This window comes from Natrix helvetica, assembly GCF_964273705.1.
Source record: "Natrix helvetica genome assembly, chromosome: 1".
NCBI classification, from domain to species: Eukaryota; Metazoa; Chordata; class Lepidosauria; order Squamata; family Natricidae; genus Natrix; species Natrix helvetica.
The window spans coordinates 197,087,991-197,111,842 of NC_138548.1; the positions used below are offsets into that span (position 1 = coordinate 197,087,991).

General features: G+C 39.3%; 1 protein-coding gene across 1 annotated transcript in view; it reads right to left on the reverse strand.

Annotated features, from left to right (window-relative positions):
• PDZD4 (PDZ domain containing 4) overlaps positions 1–23,852 on the reverse strand; it is a 29,334-nt gene that overhangs the window by 2,250 nt on the left and 3,232 nt on the right. The window contains exons 2-7 of the mRNA XM_081935341.1: positions 13,459–13,730; positions 12,614–12,704; positions 8,979–9,077; positions 4,788–4,850; positions 4,421–4,522; positions 726–836 (exon numbers count right to left, since the gene is read on the reverse strand). Coding sequence (XP_081791467.1) covers positions 726–836; positions 4,421–4,522; positions 4,788–4,850; positions 8,979–9,077; positions 12,614–12,704; positions 13,459–13,730 — 738 coding nt within the window. The remainder of the gene's footprint in view (positions 1–725; positions 837–4,420; positions 4,523–4,787; positions 4,851–8,978; positions 9,078–12,613; positions 12,705–13,458; positions 13,731–23,852) is intronic.

Consider the following 23,852-nt stretch of genomic DNA (forward strand, 5'->3'; position numbering starts at 1 on the left):
CCCAATTAACTAGAAAATGGATGAAAGATTTAACTCCCTTTACCAAGATATGGACAACCACAAAAGCCTTGCCATGGCTTTCTTCGTATTCATCTCATCTCTTGACTACAAAGGCTTCTCTGCCCCTTTCATCTCACAGCAAAAAGAGATGAATGACAAAAACAGTCCATTAGGCAAGTCCTTGGCTGAAATTAATGCAGCTCTAGGCCCATTTTAGGCTTCCACGATCTATTTTGCATTTAGTTAAGTCAGATGGGAAATTGTGCTTTGGGAGATAATCAATTCCCCACTGCATCCTATGATCTATACATACGGAGGTGACCTTACATACTCAAAATTCCATATACATCTGAGTTACTTTCCTTCACGTATCCTAACAATGTAAGTATTACCGTATACAAGTGGGTATTACAGGAGGCAATTATGATTGTCATGGCAACTCTATACATTCTCAAACAATCTGGAGTCAGGTTTTTTTTGTTGGCTTACTACAAATCATGCAACAGTCTGCCAGAAAATCTCAACCTCCTTTTTTGTGTACCAGTCAAAGAGCAAACAAGTGGAAGCGCGCAGAATTGATAATGCTGGCCCTTTTCATAAATTGAAAAAAGGGGATGATCAAATTCCTATAGAAAAGATATTCAGCTAGCTTTGCTCTGTGGAGGCAAGGGAGCAGAACCTTACTGTGTACTGGTTACCATAACTTCCACTTCTAAACCACTTACCTGCTGGTCTGGGGGAGAAAGCAGCCGTTGCGGTTTTATTCCAGCTTCGGGGTCAGAACCAAAGTCATCTAAGAAATCCTCACGGTCACTGTCCTTCCAACGTTTGGACAGCTGGAATGGTGAACACAGTCAGAATGAAAAAGGCCAGGAATTCCAGTTTCTATTTTCCATCCCAGGTTCTTTCAAGGTGCCCAATCTTCATCAGCTTGATTATTTGCTACTAGCCTGTACTCTAGTAGCTACTAAGAACAACCAATACAGAAACATATTTTACCCAAATTGTATGATGCATTTAGCTTCTAAGCTCATTTCATTTTCAAGTACTTGTGAAATTCGCTTTATTAAAGGTTTTTTTTTCCTCTTCAAGTCAGGCAAGTACTACAATTTACACTAAGAATAAAACCAGAGGTTTCCTTGTCAAATGCACTTTCCAAAAACAGCATCAGGACAATTGACAATTGAAATCTAAATTCAAATTCTTTTATTATTTGCACTTAGGCCCCCATGCACCAAAGTTTGTGTAGACAAGATCATACTTGGGCTTTGAGTGGTGTGCTACGGATTGTTCTCCAAACATATAAAGGGCAGAACAAATAAATGAGGCTGGTCTACATCAAAGGATAAATCTAATTTAATTTAAATGCAATTGATTATGTGCAATTAATCTGCTAGCTCCCCAACTATTCAATCATTTCCCCATGGTTTGTCATCATTTTCATAAATACATTTTGAAGAATGTGCATGTAACAAGTTATCTTGCCAAATTAGCTTTTCTCCCCTGGTTTGTGATTAGCTAACTTGTTTAGCAGGCTGCTTAAACAGGGATAAGTAGTATGTCTTACTTCCAGCAAAAGAGTTGATTAACTGTCCATGGGATTCTCATGACCAGATCAATGAAATGTGCGCTGGATGGCATGACAGGTAAACGGGGATGTTGCTAGTTTTAGAATTGTGCTCATCAATGGTTTCTCATCAAAAGAGATCTGGAGATTACCCTTATGTACTCCGAACAACTGTTTTTCGTGAGTAGATGGCAGAAACAGTGGCTTTCGCAGCTGTTTGCAATCAGCTGGGAGTCAGTTTTCACCATGCTCTGAGCTATAAATGCAGCCTTTCATGGACTCAAGGTTCAACTAAACCTATTTTTTTAAATACTTTGGAGCTTTCCCCCCTCTTTTTTGTTTCAATCAGAGATTAAAATTTTTTTGGAACTACAAGTTTGCCAGTCATTGGGTGATTTCTCTTTGATCCTTTAAAAAAAAGAAAAAAATGTGTTTCCAACTTTGTAAGATTTTTAATTTTTGCTGTTTTTTGCAATACACAGGAAAGTGGTGATTATCAAGTTGGTTTTGGCAGGATTTTAAATACTAAGGCTTTGGAGGAAATTGATTTAATGAAAGACTTTGAAGATAATTGGAAAAATCCTCTGGCATGGGAAAAATTGTCTTGTTTAAATTTCAAGCTGAATATGGGATTGAAGGTTGATGAATAGAGAGCAGACAATGGCTACTTTAAAAGAAACGTTTGTTCTGTGGATTCAAGATGTACTTGAGTTTTTTATATACCGGAACCAAAAGTTCTAGAAAGACAAAACAAGTTCCTTTGAAAATAACCAAACTCGATCTTACGATGGACTTAAAATTATAGCTTATAAAAATAAAAAAGAGATGGAAATATTAGATTTAGAAATGAAATTGGATGATCATATATGAATTTTAAAAGATGTACAAATAATATATCAAAAGAGCGATCTCTTTTAAATTAAAATATATGAGACCTACTGGAATTATCATATGGAAATTATAAATGGACTTGGATAAAGATGACAAGAATTTCAAAATAACAGGTAAAGATAGTACAAGAAAACAGAATTTTATCTTTGGTACTTAAGGATGGGCAGGAGGAAGGAGAAAAAATATTGAAAATTGGTTTATTTGAGTATGGATAAATGAGTTGCCATCTCTGGTGATGCTTAATAGTTATCTTAATTGGACTGCAGTTTTTTTTGTGGGGGGGGATGCTTATAATGGATTAGTTTGCAATATCTACATTATTATTTTTTATATGTAAATAAGGGATTACGGTTTCTGGTAATATTAAATACCATATTTTTCACAGTATAAGATGCATCTTCTTTCCTCAAAAAAGAGGCTAAAAATTCTGGTTTTTAATTTTTTTTGCAATTTTTTGTTAGTTGAGATTAGATTTTGATTATTAAAGAGAAGGATGAGGGGGATTAAATTAAATGAAAAGGGGGACTATATAATGCTTTTAGGTATTTCTGCTAATTTTTACTGGACCATTTTTGATTAATAAGAATAACTGAAGATTTACAGATGAGTTTATTAAAAACAGGGTGAGGTATGAAATGAAGATGTATTTGGCTGTATTTTAAGAGACAGTGATAAATTAATAATGTTGAATATATATGCTGGAAATGAATGAGGGAATAACTTTTTATTACTACTTACTTTCTGGAGCATTTTTTTCTATTTTTAATATTTTTTCTGTTTTCATAAATGTGGTTTTGTATTAGGTTCTTGTATTAGATTTGTCTGTTTAACATAATTCTTAATACAAATGAAAAAATTACAATCGTGTACATGCAATATTAATGACATGCAAACCTTGTTTCATTGATGGAAGCCCCTTCATAAGAATGCATGATAGTTATAATATGTATTATAAAAATATTTTTAAAATAAATACAATTTGTAAGATGAATTGTTCAGTATCTCATGTGCTAAATTTGTTTCCAGCAATTGAACAAAGGTGTGGGACACTAAACTAAACTAAAATGACTGGGGACAGGGGGAAAAGGGAATTGCAGGAGAAATGTGAATTGCAGAAGCAAATCCAGGATTGGGGGAATTAGGAATTCTTCTCCTGTGCAGATCCCACCCGCCTATCCTCCACTTATTATTATAAAATAAGTACAGATCTGGGGATCTCTTCCACTCTGTTTTCAGTCCAAGTCAACAGGAAGTGAGATCTCCTTTCTCCAGTGTTCCATAAGGTAAAGGTAAAGGTTCCCCTCGCACATATGTGCTAGTCGTTCCTGACTCTAGGGGGTGGTGCTCATGTCCATTTCAAAGCCGAAGAGCCAGTGCTGTCTGAAGACGTCTCCGTGGTCATGTGGCTGGCATGACTAAACACTGAAGGCGCACGGAACACTGTTACTTCCCACCAAAGGTGGTCTCTATTTTTCTACTTGCATTTTTACAGGATTTCGGACTGCAAGGTTGGCAGAAGCTGGGATAATTAACGGGAGCTCACTCCATTACGCGACACTAGGGATTTGAACCGCCAAACTGCCGACCTTTCTGATCAACAAGCTCATAGAAGTGAGCAAATGGGAAGGTGTACAGAAACTCTTTTCTTCCCTCGCTATACTCTGAAGTGCTCTTTATCTCACATATGCCACTCTGTACCACACAGCCAAAGCAGCTGTCATGATTGTGTGACCAGGGGATGGCCAAAACTCTGAGGAACTATTGTAAGTAACCTTCATTTGGTAGCATTGTTACCTCAAATACCGTGGTAACTGGATGAATGGATGTTAAGGAAGGACTATGTGTGTTCTAAGCTGTGGCTCTCCTGTGCATACACTGCATGTGTTCTCCAGCTGAGTTACAACCCGGCTCCCTTCCTTCCCCTTTTCTTTTAGCTGTGAACTGCATCTAAGCGCTTCCCACCTCAGTCTCAGGCCTAGCCAGCAGCAGAGAAATGTTTGTTCGCTCCTCCTGGGTAAGAATTGCTACAGCCTCCTCTCGGTTTTGTACCTCCATGCCATTAATCTAAAAGTGAAGAAAATGTATTAAAAAAAACAAGTTGATGGCTGCATGAATACATCATCAATAGAGTACAGCCAGCCTTCCCAGACTGAATCTTCTCATTTTATTTTGGATTACGATCTGCAACATTTCAAGCCAACAAGCCAATGTCGTGCTGACTGGGTATGATGGGAGTTATAGTCTACTATGAGTTGGAGAGGGCTATATTAAGCTGTCCTTTAGAAAATCCACAGCACCCTCCCTCCAAATTAGTTCCCTTAATGTTCACCTGGATAATGCGATCACCTTCTCGAATCCGTCCATCCTTGGCTGCAATGCTATTAGGACTGACCTAGTAAAAAAGAAATTAGAAAAACGGTTAGGGCTTTTTGCTTTCTGTGGGTTGGTATCCATGAGAACTGACTAACCTTAAATCCGGGCTGGGTAGCCAGCAGCCGTTCATGTAATGCAAATGTAATTTTTCACCATGGTCCATGTTCAGCAACACCTAGATACCCATCTAGAGGCCCATAGGTAGCTAATCCCCATTTTAAGTACTGAGCAGAGAACCAAGGAACTCCCAGCATCCCAACATGGTCAAGTGCCCTGTTTTACAAAAGATAATGTCCCTTGAAGTACATCGATCTTTTATCTGTACGTTTTCCTTTCCAGAACAGGTCAAAAGATAAGGAATCATAAATATAGAAAGTGGGCATATGCATTCTTCCAGGTATATTGGCATCCTCCATTAGGCGGTTTCTTTCTCTTTTTTTTAACCCGTAACTAAGTCTCCCAATTCTAACAAATGCCAAAGATCCTTTTTTTTATCTTGACTTAGTTCTTATTACTTGATACCTCTATTTTTATTGTGTAGAACTGAGGACCTTGACAGACAGATTAACAGAGTTGGAAGGGACCTTGTAGGTCATCTAGTCCAACCCCCCCCCAAATCAGAGACTCTACACCATTTCTGACAAATGGCAGTCCAGTCTCTTCTTGAAGGCTTCCAGTGATGAAGCTCCCACAACTTCTGAAGGCAAGCTGTTCCATTGATTGATTGCTCACACTGCCAGAAAATTTCTCCTTATTTCCAGGTTGAATCTCTCCTTGTTCAGTTTCCACCCATTATTCCTTGTTTGGCCTTCAGGTTCTTTGGAAAATAGTTTGACCCCCTCCTCTCTGTAGCAGCCCCTCAAATAGGAACATGACTCCCCTGGTCCTTCTCTTCACTATACTAACCATGCCCACTTCCTGCAACCATTCATTGTATGGTATAGCTTCCAGTCCCCTAATCATCTTGGTTGCTCTTCTCTGCACTCTTTCTAGAGTCTCAACATCTTTTTAATAGTGTGGTGATCAAAACTGGATGCAGTATTCTAGATGTGGTCTTTCTAAGGCTTTATAGAGTACCTCACTTGATCTTAATTGTATCCCTCTGCTAATGCAATTTTTTGGCTGCTGTTGCACACTGTTAGCTCATATTTAGCTGGTTGTCCACTATGACAAGATCCCTCTCATTACTACTGCTATTAAGCCTTGTTTCACCCAGCCTATATGTTTACATTTGGTTTTTCTTGCCCAAGTGCAAGACTTTATTTTTCTGTACATTGAATGTTATTTTGTTAGATAGGCCCCAGTGTTCAAGTTTGTCAAGATCTATCTGGATCTTGAGTCTATCATCTAGGGTGTTGGCTATTCCTGTCAGCTTAGTATCATCCGCAAATTTGGTTAGTTCCCCTTCTATTCCCTCATGGAAGTCGTTTATGAAAATATTGAAGAGTATTGGGCCTAAGACAGAACCTTGTGATACCTCTCTGCTTACTTCCCACAACATGAGATTAGAAACAATAGGAGAAAATCCAGGTTCCAGAGAGTTCCAGATGGAGAAATGGCAGACTAACACACCTTCGTATTATGGGGACAATCTGAGGCCGAGATTGCCAACTGGACAATGAGCCCAGACCTAGGGAGTTTTTGTGGACAAAAAAAAGCTGTGAGAATGCCCACCTGTGCTCCAGATCAAGCTAGAGTCTCAAGTGGAGCCTGCTAAACATTGAGTTCACCAACTCTACTTTCTAGAGCACACTGGCTGGGTGGGGGGGATTGTAAATTCTAGAGAGATCTTGAAAGCAGAATACATAAACTACCTGGTGAGTGTATCTCCAAACCAAAGGATTAAAATAAAAAGTAAAGAAATAATTATATGGAATTTAAAATAATTAATAGCAAAATATTTGCCAAGAGTACTAACTAAGAAAGTTTTAAATGAACTAAAGGGATAGCTGAATTTGGAATATTGTTTGTTAAAGTATTTTTGAACTAATTAAATAAATAATACATACCTCCATGGAAAAGAAGATTGTTTAAATTTCTTAACAAGGAGAATAAGTTGATTTTGTTAAATGACTGCAGAATGTTTTAATTTTCAATGATTTTCATATGCACAATTGGGAAAAAGAATATAGATAGAAAGGTAACTGGAATTGAACAACATAAGACAGTATTTAAAATTAAACTGTACAAATGATGAATATGTGATTGCTAAAATGTATAAACTTTGTTGAGGTTTAAAATGGAAGTAAAAGTTAAAGACTCATGGTAATATGGGCTAAGAATTTTGGTTATAGTTTATAGATGGATGAATGGGAGAGAATATGGTTAAAAGAATTGAAATTCACAGTGTGTTTGTAGCTTAAGAGGATTTCTATAAAATGATGCAGTACTGATATAGGACTCCGTAGAAATTTTCTAAAATATATAAAAGTACTTCTAGTCAATTTGGGAAATGTGAAAAACATTTAACTTACCATGCATAATGAATATGAAAAAGGACACTGGATACAAATACATATGATGATACAAAGAATTTTAAGATCAATATTCAGATGAAACTTTTTTTTAAATTGAGAGTTATGGATAACCAATTAGAAAAGTCTGACAGAAGATTGGTTTTGCATATGGTAACTGAAGAAAGATTATTGTATGCACAACATTGGAGAAATTCTGAAATACCCACAACAGAAGAATGAATTGTGAAGAGGACAGAATTTGTCGAAATGGCAAAATTGACCTGTTTGATCAGGGATAAAACAATAGTACTATTATAAAAGATGGAAACATTAATGGACTTTTGGCTGAAAATTAAACAAAATGAAATGACGATTTTTTTGATTTGCTGACTAAAATGGGATGAATAGAGGTTAGAGAGCAGCCATTTAATGTAACCTTAGAGAGGGAGAAGAGGAAATATGGTTGTTTGTAATGGCTGTAATGAAGATCAGACTTTGCTTCGGTAGTTATCAATTTATTTATTTTCTTTCTTTATCTGCAGTGGCTTCCCATTTTATCTTTTTTTTCTTATTTTTTTCTTTGCTTTCCTTTATGTTTCATGTTTATCTTTTATTCATATAAAGATATTCAATAAAAATGAACACACACACACACATATCAGATCAGAAGCTATTTACTACCATTGCAGATTGGGCCAACGGTATGTGGGCTCAATGCTTATTTGGCCAGGAAGATTACCTTGGGATGGCGAGCACCTCTTGCCCTAAAAACTATCCCTTCAATCTGTGAGGAGGAAGGAGCAAAATATTCTCAGTATGGATTTGGTGGGACAGTGTCAATAAATGAGTGACTTGAGGATAAATGATTTGCAAATCCAATCTCTACCCCAGAGATATATTTATATCAAGTTCAACTGTTGGAGAAAACAAGCAACAAAAAAATTCCACAGTGCACTAGAGATGCTACTGTGGTACTTCAAAGAGTATTGATTTTTTTTATTGATTTATGTCCATTTACAATGAGACTGCTGGTATGGAATGCTACAAATTGAATAGCTGTTGGATTTTAATCAAAAAATGTTCCTGGAATGTTGATTTGTGACAAATCTAGAGATGACATTGAAAACCATAATATTATGATTTTTTAAAAAGATTGGAAATAACAACTGCAAGGGACTAACCATGATGGTCCCATGGAAAATAGAGAAAGCAAGTCATAATCCCAAAGAAATTCTCCAACCAAACTGAAATAATTAATCTGGGTTGCACTAATCAGAATGACCACTAAATGACAGCAAAGGGTTACAATGGTCTGTGTCTCCTTTCTGCCATCTAGTGGTCACCTGAAGTTTTGCAGCTCTTTAGTATTTAGTAATCCTGAACAGACATGAAATTGCTTTTTCATTAAGAAGGAAGCCTCTACAAGATGTACACATTTCTCCTTCCTCAATGAAAATAGTTTAGGTTTCCTCCTAACCTCAACTTAAGAGTCTGAGCTTCTGCTCAATAGTAACCACCTTCATATACAAACACACACGGAACTCCTACACAAAATGAATCCTTCTTGCTGTTGAAGCAAAACCAGGAACTCTTGTCAGTTCTCATATACATTGAATCCCCACATGTAGCTCTCTCTTTCCCCCATTTAGCCTAAACTACTGCATCCCTTTAAACACTGTCCCTGACCCCACCTCTCCAACGTAGATGCCTACATCGTCCTCATCGTCAGTTCGATAACAAACCATCAGGCCCAACTTATCCCGGTGACTGGATTTGTACAGCTCCACCTCCTGAAAGACAGAAAGAAACGAAGATCACCCAGTGTCGCAATCTATATGCCTCTCTTAGATGCCCTGGGACAGAAGGCTCCTTCTGTAAGAACTTAGTCTGATTCTTAATACTTCATGCGGTCAGCAGTTCCAGATCTCATTGAATTGGGTTTGTTTGGTGACTTTCCTCCATATATACTCAAAAAATCAAAGGTAGGTCTTCTTCAGGCATTATTTTTCTTTTTAAAAAATCTCACCGACCCATAAGATAGAAGTAGGTGGGCAACTCATGAGCTGCCTGCAGCTCTAAACTCTCAGAGAATTCTCAAGTTTTGTTGCCAAAATTTAGTGATGTGCTTATCTGGTCTCCAATAAACATAGTGTAAAGTAGGAGCATCCAAGCAACTAAAGGACTTCTTCCTTTACTAGGTAGCCTTTGATTTATGACCACAATTGGGACCAGAATTTTTATTCCTAAGCAAAGCAGTTGTTAAGTGAGTCAAGCCTGACTATTTTGCCATGGTTATTAGCAAATCATTGCAGTTGTTAAGTGAATCATGTGCTCCAGTGGTGACATTCAAAATTTTTTTACTACCGGTTCTATGGGGGTGGCTTGGTAGGCATAGCAGGGGAAGGATACTGCAAAATCTCCATTCCTACCTCACTCTGAGGCTAACCAGAGGTGGTATTTGCCGCTTCTCCAAACTATTCAAACTTTTTGCTACTGGTTCTCCAGAACCTGTCAGAACCTGCTGGATTTCAGCCCTGATGTGATCATTAAGTGAACCCAGCTTCCTCCATTGATTTTGCTTATTGGAAGCTGGCCTGGGAAGGTCAGAAATGGTGATCACATGGCCCTGGGTCATTGCAATCATCCTGAAAAAAGTGACTCATGACCTGCCCTTGCACTTATGACCCATAGTCACTTGATCAAAATTTGGTTGCCAAGCATCCAAATTTTGGTCAAGTGACCATGGGTCATAAGTGCAAGGGCAGGTCATGAGTCACTTTTTTCAGTGCCATTGTAACTTTGAACAGTCGCTAAATGAATGGTTAGATAACCACCTGCATTTTGCTTTTTAAAAAAAAACCCTCCAAAATGAAAGGATACCTCTGCATTTCTGGACATACACTTATAGATCTTTGAACTCAAAATATTTTTTTTAAATGTGGGCTTTCCAGCCACTCCCTTCCAGTGACTTAGATATGGCTAAATAAGGCTCATTTCACACAAGCATATTCAGCACCTGATGGCTGTGATCTCAGCTGAGTATTTATGAATGAATGTGTGAATAATAAACCCACCACCTTTGTGTCACCTCAGAGGGACTGTTTTTCAGTGGCATTCAGTGGGCCATCAACAGGAAAACTATTAAGTACCAGCAGTGCATACGGAAGTTAGATTAAGAGATTAAATGATCTATCATATTTCATGTTGTTAATCAAACATAGAGGTTGCTAAAAGAACACAGTGATTATTAAGTGAACCCATTTTCACCAATGGGTGTTTTTTTTGCCAGAAATTGGAAATTAACACCAAAACCTGCCAAAAATCGCAATCACATGACTCAGGAACATTGCCAAGGGCCATAAATGTGAGCCAGTTGCCAAGGGCGCAACATGTGATCACATGACCATGGTATGTGGGGGGGGGCATGTAGCCATTGAAACTTCAAAAGCGGGTTTTAAGCAGCTCTGGGAAAGTCCATAAATATGAATGGTTGCTAAACAATTGGTTGTTATGTGAGGACTACCCACAAGGAGGATCTGCCACAAAATGTTTCAGTACATCTCCCTCCAAAAAGAGGAGCCATGTTTAAAATTCCAGCCCACCCCTTGGTCTTAGCAGGGTGTCCTGCTACCTTCTGCCATTGCTCTCCATTTTCTTTCTCATGATTCAAGGACATTAAGTGGCTCCTGAGCATCTCAGTTCAAAGAAGGTTATTCTAGAAGAATAGCAGGCTTTCCCCTGAGCATGTTTCCTCCTTTATGATCCCTTTGGCTCTAATTCTAAAGGCACTCATTTGTTAACAACTGGAAGGACAAAGCAGCTCCCCTAGTTCAAAATGAGTAGCCCTTCATCCTGGCTTCAAAGTTCTCTCATAATGACAGGAAGGCATCGTCCTATATTTGGCACTATATTTTCTTTTCTTTTTTTAAGAATTTTATTGGTTTTTATACTTTTATGGGGAAAGGTAAGGGGATATATAAAAATTTTTGGCAGCTCCCACACTAGTGATAGAAATCCATCCAAATCTCACATTTTTTACAATCTTAAAAACAAAATATAAAAGACAAGCAGCAAAGTCTTATTCTATGTTGTCAACCATGTGTTCATTCATTTTCCTTTGTCACTTTCTAGAATATCAACAATTACTGCTATTTCAGATACTTTTATTTTTGTGACCTGAGCCTTTTCGATATTGCTCCTTCCTCCCTGTCCCCAGAGGAAGCCACAGCCCCCCCTCCCTCCTTCTTGTCTTGTACCTTGCTGTCCTTTTCACTACCTTCGCTGTGTTCGTCCTCTAGGAGGGCGGGATGCTTTTTAATAAAGGCTTCAGCCTCCTGCACTGTATTAATTCTAATCCTATTTCCCTCCCAGAAGATCAACATTCCCTCTGGCACTATATTTTCCATGGGCAACCTACATCCTTTTTAGAAAACATGACTGTAAACTTTTTGCACTAATGTCTATTCTGGATTTGGGGACCTATTGAGCAAAGCATCAACCAACCTCGTTGGTTTTAGCCATTAGCTTTGATTTTAAACACCTGCGTTTATTCTGATGTTAAAACACATCCTAGTAATCCAAAATTCTGCTCTAGCCAGAAGCTTGAAATGGGGTTCCAGTTTCAATACATTCCAGGGGTGGGTTCCTGCCAGTTCTAACCTCTTCTATAGAAGAAGTTCCACAAATCTACAGAACCGTTTAGAACCAATTCCAGCTCCCTCCCACCGCCCGTCTGCATATCATCAAGATGAAGAGCGAGAGGAGGAATTCTGGGAGTTGAAGTCCACAAGTCTTAAAGCTGTCAAGTTTGAACAGCCCCGGGGTTTTTTTCTAAAGAGTTAAGGGTGCAAGGGTCTTGTAACGACAGCTTTAAGACTTGCACACTTCAAATGCCAGAGTTCCTGAGCCAACATGACTGGAGGAGGAATTCTGGGAGTTGAAGTCTACAAGTCTTAAAGCTGTCAAGTTTGAACACCCCTGGGTTTTTTTCTAAAGGGTTAGGGGGTGCAAGGGTCTTGTAACTTGACAGCTTTAAGACTTGCACACTTCAGTGCCAGAGTTCCTGAGTCAACATTTTGGTTGCTAAGCAAGAGTGTTATTAAGTGAGTTTCACCACATTTCACAAGTTGGCCACACCCACCCAGTCACATGACTTCCAAGCCATTCCCACTCGGTCACATGGCTGGCAAGCCACTCCCACTCAATCACATTGTCAGCAAGCCACTCCTACCCAGTCACATGGCCAACAAGCTACTCCCACAAAGCAGGCCACACCTATAGAAGAGGTTCTAAAAAATTTTGAAACCCACCACTGATACATTCTCACCTCATATTCTAGGTCTTCTGCTCGCTCAGCCTCTGGAGCAGCTCCTTCCATAAATTCCACAGGGTCATAATATTCATGCGCGATTGAGGGGCTTTGAAGAAGAAAGAACATAGGGTAGGAAGGTAAATGTTCTGCTTTCCTACTTAGAACTTTCACAGGTTCTTTTCTATCTAGTGTAATTTTACTGAAGCCAAACAGATACCAGAACTTAATGTGACAAACTTAGAAAGACAGGAAAAGGCAAACAGGACAATATGAAAGGAAAAATTATATTGCTTATATTTTCTACTTCTGAAAAAGACACAATAACATATTCTGATATTTTCATGTACAGGTAGTCCTCCACTTATGACCACAATTGAATCCAAATTTTTATGTTGTTAAGTGAGTTTTGCCCCATTTTACGATCTTTCTTGCTTTAGTTGTTAACTAAATCACTGCACCTGATGTTAGTAACCTGGTAGTTAGGTGAATCTGGCTTCCCCATTGACTTTGCTTGTCAGAAGGTGCAAAAAGCGATCACATAATTCCGGGGAAATAAATATGAGTCAGTTCCCAAGCATCTGCATTTTAATCGTATGAATATGGGGAAGCTGCAAAGGTTGTAACTGTGAAAAATGGTCATAGGTCACTTTTTTTCAGTGCCGTTGTAACTTTGAATTGTCATTAAATGAACTGTTGTAAGTCGAGGACTTACAACATGCATGTTAGGATTTTATCTCCTGGATTAATATTATTAGCTACCCTAGACTAGCTTGTACCAGAAGTGTACAAGATGTAAGTACGATCAATGGTAAATAAAGAAGACAAAGACGATATCGTGTCTTCCTCAGGATAATGCTTACAGATCAGGCAGCCCGTAGGGTTCCATCCTCACAGCCGGAGGGCTTGGTGGCCTCATCCTGCCTAGATCCATTAAGTGTTCAAAAGTGATGTCTGTCTGGGTTCCACTATCAACCAGGGTTGTGATATCTCCTTGAGAGGTGGATCCCTCACCACCTCCACCCCGGCTACGAGGACTGCGCCGCAACACCTGGATGACCAGAGGTTCCTTAGAGCACCGGAGGGCCTCCAGCGTCTGCTCCTGTGAGAGACGGGACAATTCCCGGCCATTCACCTGAAGGGGGAAGAAGAGAGAAAGAGGATGTCAGAAATGTTCTAAATCCTTGCACTTTCTTCATGTCTCCACTGTGAAGTCATCCTCCAGGGACGTGCGGTCAGGGGAAGCAGGGGAGGCAGAGCCTCACCTCTCTTCATGAAATAATATAATATAATATAATATAATATAATATAATATAATATAATATAATATAATATAATATTATATTATATTATATTATATTATATTATATTATATATATATATATATATATATATATATATATATATATATATATATATATATATATATATATATATATATATATATATATATATATATTATAATATTATATACATCCGTCCAGCCGCGCCTAGGAGCTGCGGAGGCAGAAATGTTGTCGGCGCTCCCGGATGATGAAGGCACAAAAGCGACTGGTTCCCCAGTCGCTTTCGTGCCTTTGTCATCCAGGAGCGCCGACAACATTTCTGCCTCTGCAGTTCCGGGGCACAGCTGGACGGAGGTAGCCAGAATGGTGCCGAGGCAGTCCGGCGGGCGAGCGACCGAGGATCAGGCTGCCTCGCTCGCTCTTTCATCCGCCTGGACCGCCTCGGCGTCACTGTGGCTACATCCGTCCGGCCGCGCCTGGAAGCTGCGGAGGCAGAAATGTTGTCGGCGCTCCCGGATGACGAAGGCACGAAAGCGACTGGGGAACGACGAGAACCTTCCTGCCTCTGCTGGATTTTGCGCGCTCCTCGCGACTGCAATATGCAGTCGGGAGGAGCGCGCAAAGTCCAGCAGAGGCAGGAAGGTTCTCATCGTTCCCCAGTCGCTTTCGAGGACTGCGGAGCGCGAGCCGGCGGAGCACGCTCAGGAAGGCGGGGAATGGGATCACGTGTGCTGGAGGCTGAGGCAGCCTGAGCCTCCAGCACACGTGGTCCCATTCCCCGCCTTCCTGATGACATCACCAGCCTCACCAGCCATAAACCTCACCGCATGTCACTGTCATCCTCAAATATCTTTATACTTGAGGTATTATTCATACAGAATTGGTTTCGTAACTTGGCTTCCCCTCTTTTTTTACTGAAATATTTTCTTCCGTTATGAAGGAAACAGCAGCCTATCCTCCATTTTATTTGCCAAAAGGGGATTGCCTTTTTCTCCATTCTCTGCTGCAAGAGCCCATTGTAACAATGGACAAAGAGAGGCTGCTGGGTTAACAGTAGGTTTTAAATGTCACAAAGGAGCAGCTGATCATTAAATTATTTAAGATATTATCATTGTATTTTCATGTCCACAGAAAGCAAAAAATTGTTACGCTATGAATCAAAATAACTTGAAATGATTTGGGTATTATATATCTTGAATATATGTGTGTGTGTATGTGGGGCGGGGGGGATTTCTAAATATGGTACCACAAAATCTTCACCTCTGATTTGCTGCCCTTCAGATATTCCCAGCCCCTCCAGATCACATCCATATTATCCCAATTTGTTTGCAGTGGGTGATTATGGAATTCCAGCAATTGCATTCAGAAAATGTTATATTCACCCCATTTTAGCATTTGACCAAGAAGAGGGAGTCAAACTATTCTCCAAGGCACCCAAGGGTAGAACAAGAAGCAATGGGTGGAAACTAATCAAGGAGAGAAGCAACTTAGAACTGAGGAGAAACTTCCTGACAGTGAGAACAATTAATCAGTGGAACAGCTTGCCTCCAGAAGTTGTGAATGCCCCAACACTGGAAGTCTTTAAGAAGATGTTGGATAGCCATTTGCCTGAAACGGTATAGGGTTTCCTGCCTAGGCAGGGGGTTGGACTAGAAGGCCTCCAAGGTCCCTTCCAACTCTACTATTGTATTGTATTGTATTGTATTGTATTGTATTGTATTGTATTCTCCACAGATCCTGCATTACAATTCGCACCAACAACAACTTGATATTTATATCCTGTACTGTACAGATCCCTCTAGAGGTGCCAAGCTAGGAAAGGTACAGAGCTATAGTTTTATGAGTTGACACTAGATGACTAGTTAGATTAAGATCCTAGTCTAACATGATTCAATTTCCCCAATTTAGCAGTAGAAAAGCAACACAGGTTTTTGTATCAGGCAGTTTGGTCATCATTCATTATTTCAAGAAAGCAAAGTTATTGTAAACAGGATACAATAAAATTGGCATGATAACTGTTAAGTGCACTAATTAAAAATTATTTTTTATAGTTCCTTCTTATCTCAGAATGCTATATGGGCTTTCATGCAAATTATTACAAATTGATGCATTGGAGTTCCTAAAAAAGATAAGAAGCTCCTGAAGTTTAGGAATGTCTCTTTTCTGGATTGTATCAGGAGAAATATACTTGTCTGGCAATACGGAATGGAGCTGCAGCAATAACATGCACTAATTATTATTCATATAAATGTAGTACTCCTTTGGGGTCTTGTTTCAAATGCAAAAAGCACAAAGACAAACGTATGATCAGACTCCATTATTAGGAGAATCTATTTGTTCAGTGCTCAGCTTCTGTAATACAGACAGTCCCTAAATATTATGGGCAATTCATAAATCAAGAAACTCAGTAAAACATATATAAGGATAGATCCAATTTTATCCTCAGAACTATCTGTAAAATAAGCTTAACTCTCATGGGTAATAAACCTGAGGCTGGAAATGGAAGCTCATTAAGCTCAATGCTCTTTAATTTAAAAAAAAAAGCGTGCATAGGTTTTTTTACATGTTAGAGAAAGTGCTATCTTCACAGTCTATTAATTCCATCATTGCATCTCATGATGCAAGCCATGTATTGGAAATTCTATAGGTAACCCTATACACAACCATTTTAAAAAGTACATTTTTTATTTTTTTATTTTTTGTCTTGGTCTTCCAAATGTCTCCCTCTATTCTATGAATCAGTGTTTCTGGCATGCCAGCTGAAGATTTCTGGGAGTTAAGGTTGAGAAACATTGCTCTAATCTACTTTTTAAAATGCCTCTGTTCAATTAGTATTGTGTACAGCTACTAAAAACACAGGCAGTGTCAAAATAGTTACTCTCATAGTAACTATGGACCTCAGAGCTTGTTCTCCTGAAAAGGTAGACACATCCATTTACCTCATCTGAACATCTACCTAGCAATGGCCATTCATTGGTCTTTAATGCTGCTCCTCTGGTGCCAAATGAAACCACAGCTCAAGTGATGTTTACTGGAAGAATGAGACTTGGAGCTAATTGTCCAAAATCTGTTTTGTAGAAAGATTGGGAATGCATCCACCCAATAAAGATAGTCCTCAACTTACAACCATAGCCCAACATTATGTATTTGCACTGGGGTTTGTTAGTATCCATTAGGATTGCCGTCATCATCCTCCAAAATGGCTGAGAACCCTACCCTATCTAATACAAGCCCTTATTGCTGCCAATATAAACACACACCTGAGATTAAGGAAATCTGTCCATTTTTTCTTCCCAAATAACAGCTATACAACTCTATCCCAAACAGCATTTCTATTTAGACAGACCTCTTGAGAAAACTCCAAATCAAATGCATCTCCCTAATCAGGCTGACGGTGTTCATCGGTGGCTGACAGTTATCCTGATTTATTAGGTGGGCCTGTGTGGGATAGGAGCTTGATTCATTCATTGGGAAGCCATGGCTGATTTTAATCAGGTTGCTGAAAAAGCTACAGTGGATAGTTCATATATTCTGCTTATCCAGAGATTGTGGTTCACGGACTAATGGGCCTCCAACTGAACAAAGAAATATATGCTGTAGCTTCCTCAGAGGGACAGGCCTTTTGAGGCTCAGGTGGCTCCTGAAAATCTTGGCATAGCACTCAGAAGTCTCCAGAAATTGCCATCATACTGCAATTGTTATGATCTCAGAAGGGAAGAAATTATACAGTGGACATCTTGGTCAAACTTAATGTTTAACGGATTATAAATTTAAAATATATATTTAATTTTTGACCTGGCTTCATGCCTTGCTTTATGAAAGTTGAGTGACTCCAACATGTTATTTAAAGACCATAGTTCAAAAATATTATACCTCATTAGACTGGCATATTTCACGAACGAAACCACAGTGTGTTTCAGGTGATAGGCATGCTAAAAGTACAAAATACACTGCTGCTCCATTATAATTGGCTTGACCTTAAAAAGAAAAGGAGTTGAACCAAAATAATCCTACTTTTTAAGAACAGACGCCTTAAACAGCCAGTAGAGTTCATGGTCCATTTAGCCCAACACAGACTGCATTATTTGGCAATGCTCTCCAAAATGACCCTACCAGTGTAGATGGACTCCAAGTCCCCCCCCCACTTTTTTTTTTTTTTTACCATTGCCCTATTATCTGGGATTGAAGTCTGGAAATTGGCTGCGCATTGTGAAAATAATAATGTTGGGTTACAAAGGCCAGATAAGTTGAAACGAAAAGGACTATTTGAAATTAGCTTTTATGCCAGTCTTGGGATGAAAGGAAGATAACAATGGAGACCCATCTTGCAAGGGTTTCCTAATGATCAGCTCACTTTCAGTTTTGTTCATCTCTATAAGCATGTTCAAAATGAGGACACAATAAAGGAACCCTTAGATTAAAACTCAAAGAAACAAGAGAACGGCTGTATTAGAGGTAATCCCGTCTTGCTATTACTGGTACATGTGCCCCTCCCCAAAGCTCAGGTGTCTCTGTACACAAAAAGCTGTGGTCACTAAAGAGAGACCAGTGGAGAACTTTTGTCATGAATTCTGTCCTTGGAGTTTACCCGACTTCAGTAGCTGATTCTTGAAGGCAGATAAAACTTTAATGGAAAACCTCTTGACTTAGGCAATTCTCAAGCATCCTCAAACTCTTGATGTTCCAAGGGCAATGCATTTCTCCTCATAAACCTCAAACTGATAAATATTGCCTATGGTTCCTCATTGTACAAACCCTGTAGTACACTCCCCTCCTCCTATTTGGGTTCCCAGAAGGCACACCCATTTCCTACATTGTGCTTGTTCTGTCATTTTCAAACAAAATGCAAGACATGATGCAGTTATCGTGGGAACTTGCCCAGCCACCATTTCATTATGCGTCACAGGCTGACGCACCTGTGAGCTTGTCGTTGTGCAGCGCATTCTCATACTGTATGCAGAAGGATTTCATGCATCACGTTACCTTTTGCTGAACAGACTCTGTGTGTGTGTGTGAGTGTGTGTGCGTGTGTGCGCGCGCTTGCGCGTGCCTGCATGGGTGCATCTCTCTTTCTCCATCACTGCAGCTGCAGTTACCATGGCAACTGAAGTGATTGATACAGGCATCTGCAGCTGGGGAGAAAAAGGAAAATATGGGTAAAAGGGATCAAAAACAAAGCACATCTCCTTCCTACTCGCTTGCCTCAAACTCTAGAAATGGTGGGTGGGTAGGTGGGGAATGTGAATTATCCTCCTTTCTTTTCCCTCTTCCATTTGGGGCTGTGGAAGCTCAAGGTGGGCAGGAGGAGAATCTGGGAAAATAGATAATTTGCTTGCCTTGCCTTGAGGACCAACAGGGAAGCATTCCAGGGAGGTGGGGTGGGAGAGTTAAGATCTTTAAGTAAAACATAACAGAGAAGATTGTGGATGTGGTGGGGGGTACAAAGATTGTGGATGAGGTGAGGGGGGGCACATCAAAGTACGGGGTAGAGAAAAGAGGCTACATTAGAAAAACCTTGAGGAAGACAAATGGATTGGGGAGGGGCTGTGGGTGGGACTGAGGAGGACATTCTTTGCCTAAGGAAGGCCCTGTAGGAATTTATAACAAATGCCAATCACATTCCTGGAGTGTTATCCAGCCTCGGCCCTTCAGCTGATGGTTCCCCATAGCTTTCCTTTGTTTGTTTATTTTTCTTCTTCTTCCTTTTCCCCAAATTGCTCTTCAAGTGATCATCATTTACTCAATCTCTACTCTAATCTTTTCCCCTTCTCCATCTTTCTACTGAGCCATGGCTATCCCCCTCCCTCATTTTATAAAAAAAACCTTTGGCTAACATTAGAATGCAAGGTTCAGAGCAGAGGCAGTAAGCAAGCATGCACTCTCTATAGAGAGATTTTTCTGTGTGTCTTTTTATAATCGTTTCAACTGGGGAAAGGAGAAACTACGTATGCACAAGAAGCATTGTGAAATGATGGACACCACAGGAATTGGAGATATTTTTCTAGATACATACGGCATTTATTTGTGAGTGTAATTTTTTTGTTTGAAAATATAATGTAGGTCTACAAGGTGTTTATATTGTTTCTCACTGCATTGATAAATGCCATTCTGTGTTTTATGAATTATATGTCTTTGTGTACTACAGAGCTTATGGTGTGTGCGTGTGTGTGTGCATATCTGTCTCTACTACAAGAAACAGCCACATTTCTATCCTGTTAAGGATTCTTATGAATTCATGTGTGAATGCACATTGAACGTGAGAGAAAGAAAGGAGTTATACTATAGTTTCTCCATTTATTTTTTGGTCTGGAATTGATTATGCATATAATCCTTAATACTGATAGTGTTGCTATTTTTGTCAATACAGTGTCTAACCAGATTTGATGTGGCCTGACCGCTATGTCTTTTACAAATGTGTTGGCAAGTCACACCAAACCCAAATAAAACCAACCACACAATGCTTTAATTTGATGGACTTGGGCCGTCAAATTTTTGAGTACTATCCTCAAGTCAAGTCAACCTAAGCAACAACTACAGGTGGTGTAGTTAGTTAATGATTGCCATTGAGACCTGAAATTCTGTCACTAAGCAATGAAGTTTATCACATGACCACTCCAGAGTACAATGTCACTTTTTCTGCAGTCATTAAACAAATCCCCTGCACTCATTAAGGGTGACATCACTTGCAACTTGACTGCAACCTGCAATTTACTGCCAGTGTCCTCATTGACTTGGCCAGAAGCTTGCATATGTCAATCTTGGGACTATGGGATGCTGCAACCACTGTAAGTTTGAGGACTGCTCATAAGCCTGTTTTTTTCAGGACCATCATAAATTCAAATGGTCATTAAACAGGGCAATCATTAACTGAGGACTACCTGTACCCAAACATTTTCTTCCCTTGGGAAGTCAACCACTGATGCCAACCTTACTTTGCAAAGGACCATCTTAATCCCAGTCCAGCATTTTCTACCAATCCACAGACAGCTCACCAGGTTTTAGGTAATTCACAAACCTGTAGATAGCATCCTACATATCACAGTATCTCATGTTCAAAGCTACCCTTTTCATTATTTAATTAGCATGTTGCTATGTCTAGGCATAATACTCTTCCACAGGCTGTAAAATCTGGGTTCTAAAGGTCCAGAGCAATATATCTTAAACTTTTTTCTCTTAGAGTTCATTTCCACTAATTATGGAGAACCCCAAAAAGCTTTTGTTTGTATGGGTTACATGTACTGATATTAACCATACTAAAAATTAAATTGACACATTTGCTGCTGCTACTGCTTTCCATGATTGCTTGATGAGATTTTAATATTGTGTTATTGTTTTTTAACAAAGGCTGTTAATTTTGATTTTTTCAGACTTCTGAGAGGGTCTTGGAGGGACACCTAGAGATCCTAGGAATACATTTTAAGAATTACTCTGGATTTTTTTTTCTTTTAATGATCTTGTGTAATCCCTTACATCAAGGTGGAGTCAGGGCAATTGAATAGAGCTGAGCATTTACTGCCTGGATGCCCTTTCTGATGCCTATGCAGTGCTCACAGCAGATATTTTCTCTTTGTGCCCAGAGAGAGAAATGTCTGCCACTACTATTCACAGCCTCCTGATTGAGAGGTGAGAGATCCACCTTTAGGCCGCCATGTTGCTCTTAAGAATTGTTCTGGATAATAGCAAAATGTTCTTTGATGCCATCTAGTGGTGCCCTGGAGTGTTGTAGGCCAGAGCTAATGTCCCAATTTCTTCTGTGTAGTGTTTTGTGATGGCAATTGGTCCATTAAACAGCTTGTGAAGTTAAACCAGTGGAGAAGATCATTTTGTTCCATGAAAGAAAATGGTTACAATTTGTGTGACAGGCCCTACTACTTAGTTGCCATCAATTAGCAACAAATTTTGATTCACATTCATTAGCAATCAAAGCCACAGATGCAGAATCTGCTGGAAAAATGCACGTTTTCTTGAATGAGCCTCCTTAGAGAACACTGGAATTCTGTTTCATTATTGCCTTGAACATGTGAATATCAAGACCAGTATGCAGATGTCTATATTCACTGATTTTTCATAACTTAATAATCTGTAGTTGAACAGGCGTCAATTTACTGATAGCCACAAACAAAGTGCTATGAAAACTCTATCCGTGCTATTTTGAGGAATTAATGTTAGGCTTAAATTATTCTACTTCACATACATTATGCAAAGACTGACTCTTTGGACAAGGCTCTAATGCTGAGGAAAATGGAAGGGAAGAGAAGAAGAAAGAGAAGAAGAGGACAACCAGTGGAGAGATGGATGGACTCAGTTGCCATGACAATGGGGCATCATTGAAAGAGCTGAAGGCCCAGGATAGGTCATCATGGAGAAAAATCTACCTATGTGGTTGCTAAGATTCAAAATAACTTGACAGCACATAATCAACCAATCAATATATTAATCAATTAACAACTGATGATCAAACAATAACACTTAGTGGGGGTCAGTCAACAGAAGGAGATATTTTACATGTCCCATCCAAACAAAATGCACGTCCTTGTTATACTCTGAGAACCAAAGAATTTTGGAGTTTACAGAAACAGTTTCCTGTAAATACTGTCCCCTAAAAATAAGATGTTCATAGCCTGTTGTTAGAATTCATTGTGCTCTGAGAGTTTGGGAGATGAACTTGGAGGACCTGAGTAGAGACTGCAAGTCTTTGGATTAGATTGGAATTTGGAGATTTGAAATATTATTTATCATATTTAGTGGCTGCTAGGCTGATGGTAAAATTCTAGATGAGATTTTAGCTGCACAGATTGAGAAAAACAAAGGAAGGAAAAGCTGGAAAATGCTATTTGAAATTATACTGTACAGGTAATCCTCGACTTATGACTGGTTACTTGGTGACTGTTCAAAGTTACAACTATACCCCCCCCCTTGCCCCAAACTACTTATGAAAATCTGATGTCCAGTCCCAGGTCCCCCATCCCCCCATGGTGACAGGACCACATTTACACACATTTGTAGAGCACCACAGCCACAGAATTTATGATGTTTTTGTGTGGAAACCAGGGTTTACTTCTGGCTTACAGCAAAAGCTGCCTTATAGTGAACAATGGGTTCACTTAACAACATGGCATCCACTTAACGATCACTGTAAAAAAATTGTAACATTGGTCCAGTTGCATGGTGACCCTTTGTGATTGTCATGATTTACAACCGTAATTGAGCTCACTGTAACTTGAGGACTACCCTTACATATATTGTTAAGAGTTCAGTTATTTCAATATGTATTGTATGTATTTTAATAATGGTGATCTTTGGAATGTAGATATGATTAATAAAATATCTGGGAGAAACTGTACCCTATTACAGGTGGAATGTACTCATTAAAACTTTACATATTAATATTATCATATGAGACCTGTGGCTCTCCACCCAATGGATGTGAAATCTGCTGACTATTGCTGATCTCTACCACAGTTGTGATACTGATGATACCTGCCTCAACTACAGTTGTGATACTGATGATATTGCCTTGATTTTTCATGTGCAGTGCCTGATAAAATGATTGGCTGATTCCTCTAGTTATTCTCTTTTTTGCAAGTCACCAGCCAGCTGGAAAAGCATCTGCCAATCACAGCCTGCAGCAGGAATGGAGGTGTGATCTAACAGTACAATTCTGTCCATCATCTCTAGGCTCCACCCTGAGGCTTTTCTTCTACTCTCTGTTTTCTTACAGTCCAAGGTAAATAAAGTTACATTACATGGAGCTGCATTGCATGGAGCAATTTTACTTAGTTATTATCCTTTCTATCTTCTACATTCTTCTGTGCTTGTGTGTTCAGTCTTTTAGTGGCAGGTAAGACTGTTGTGAGATCAGACCAGAAGATGTGTATGTGTGTGGAGGTGATGTCCTCATCAGCCTGAAATGGCCACTAAGCACTACTTCGATCACACCCACTAGTTAGTCATCTGACCTCACCTCCAAC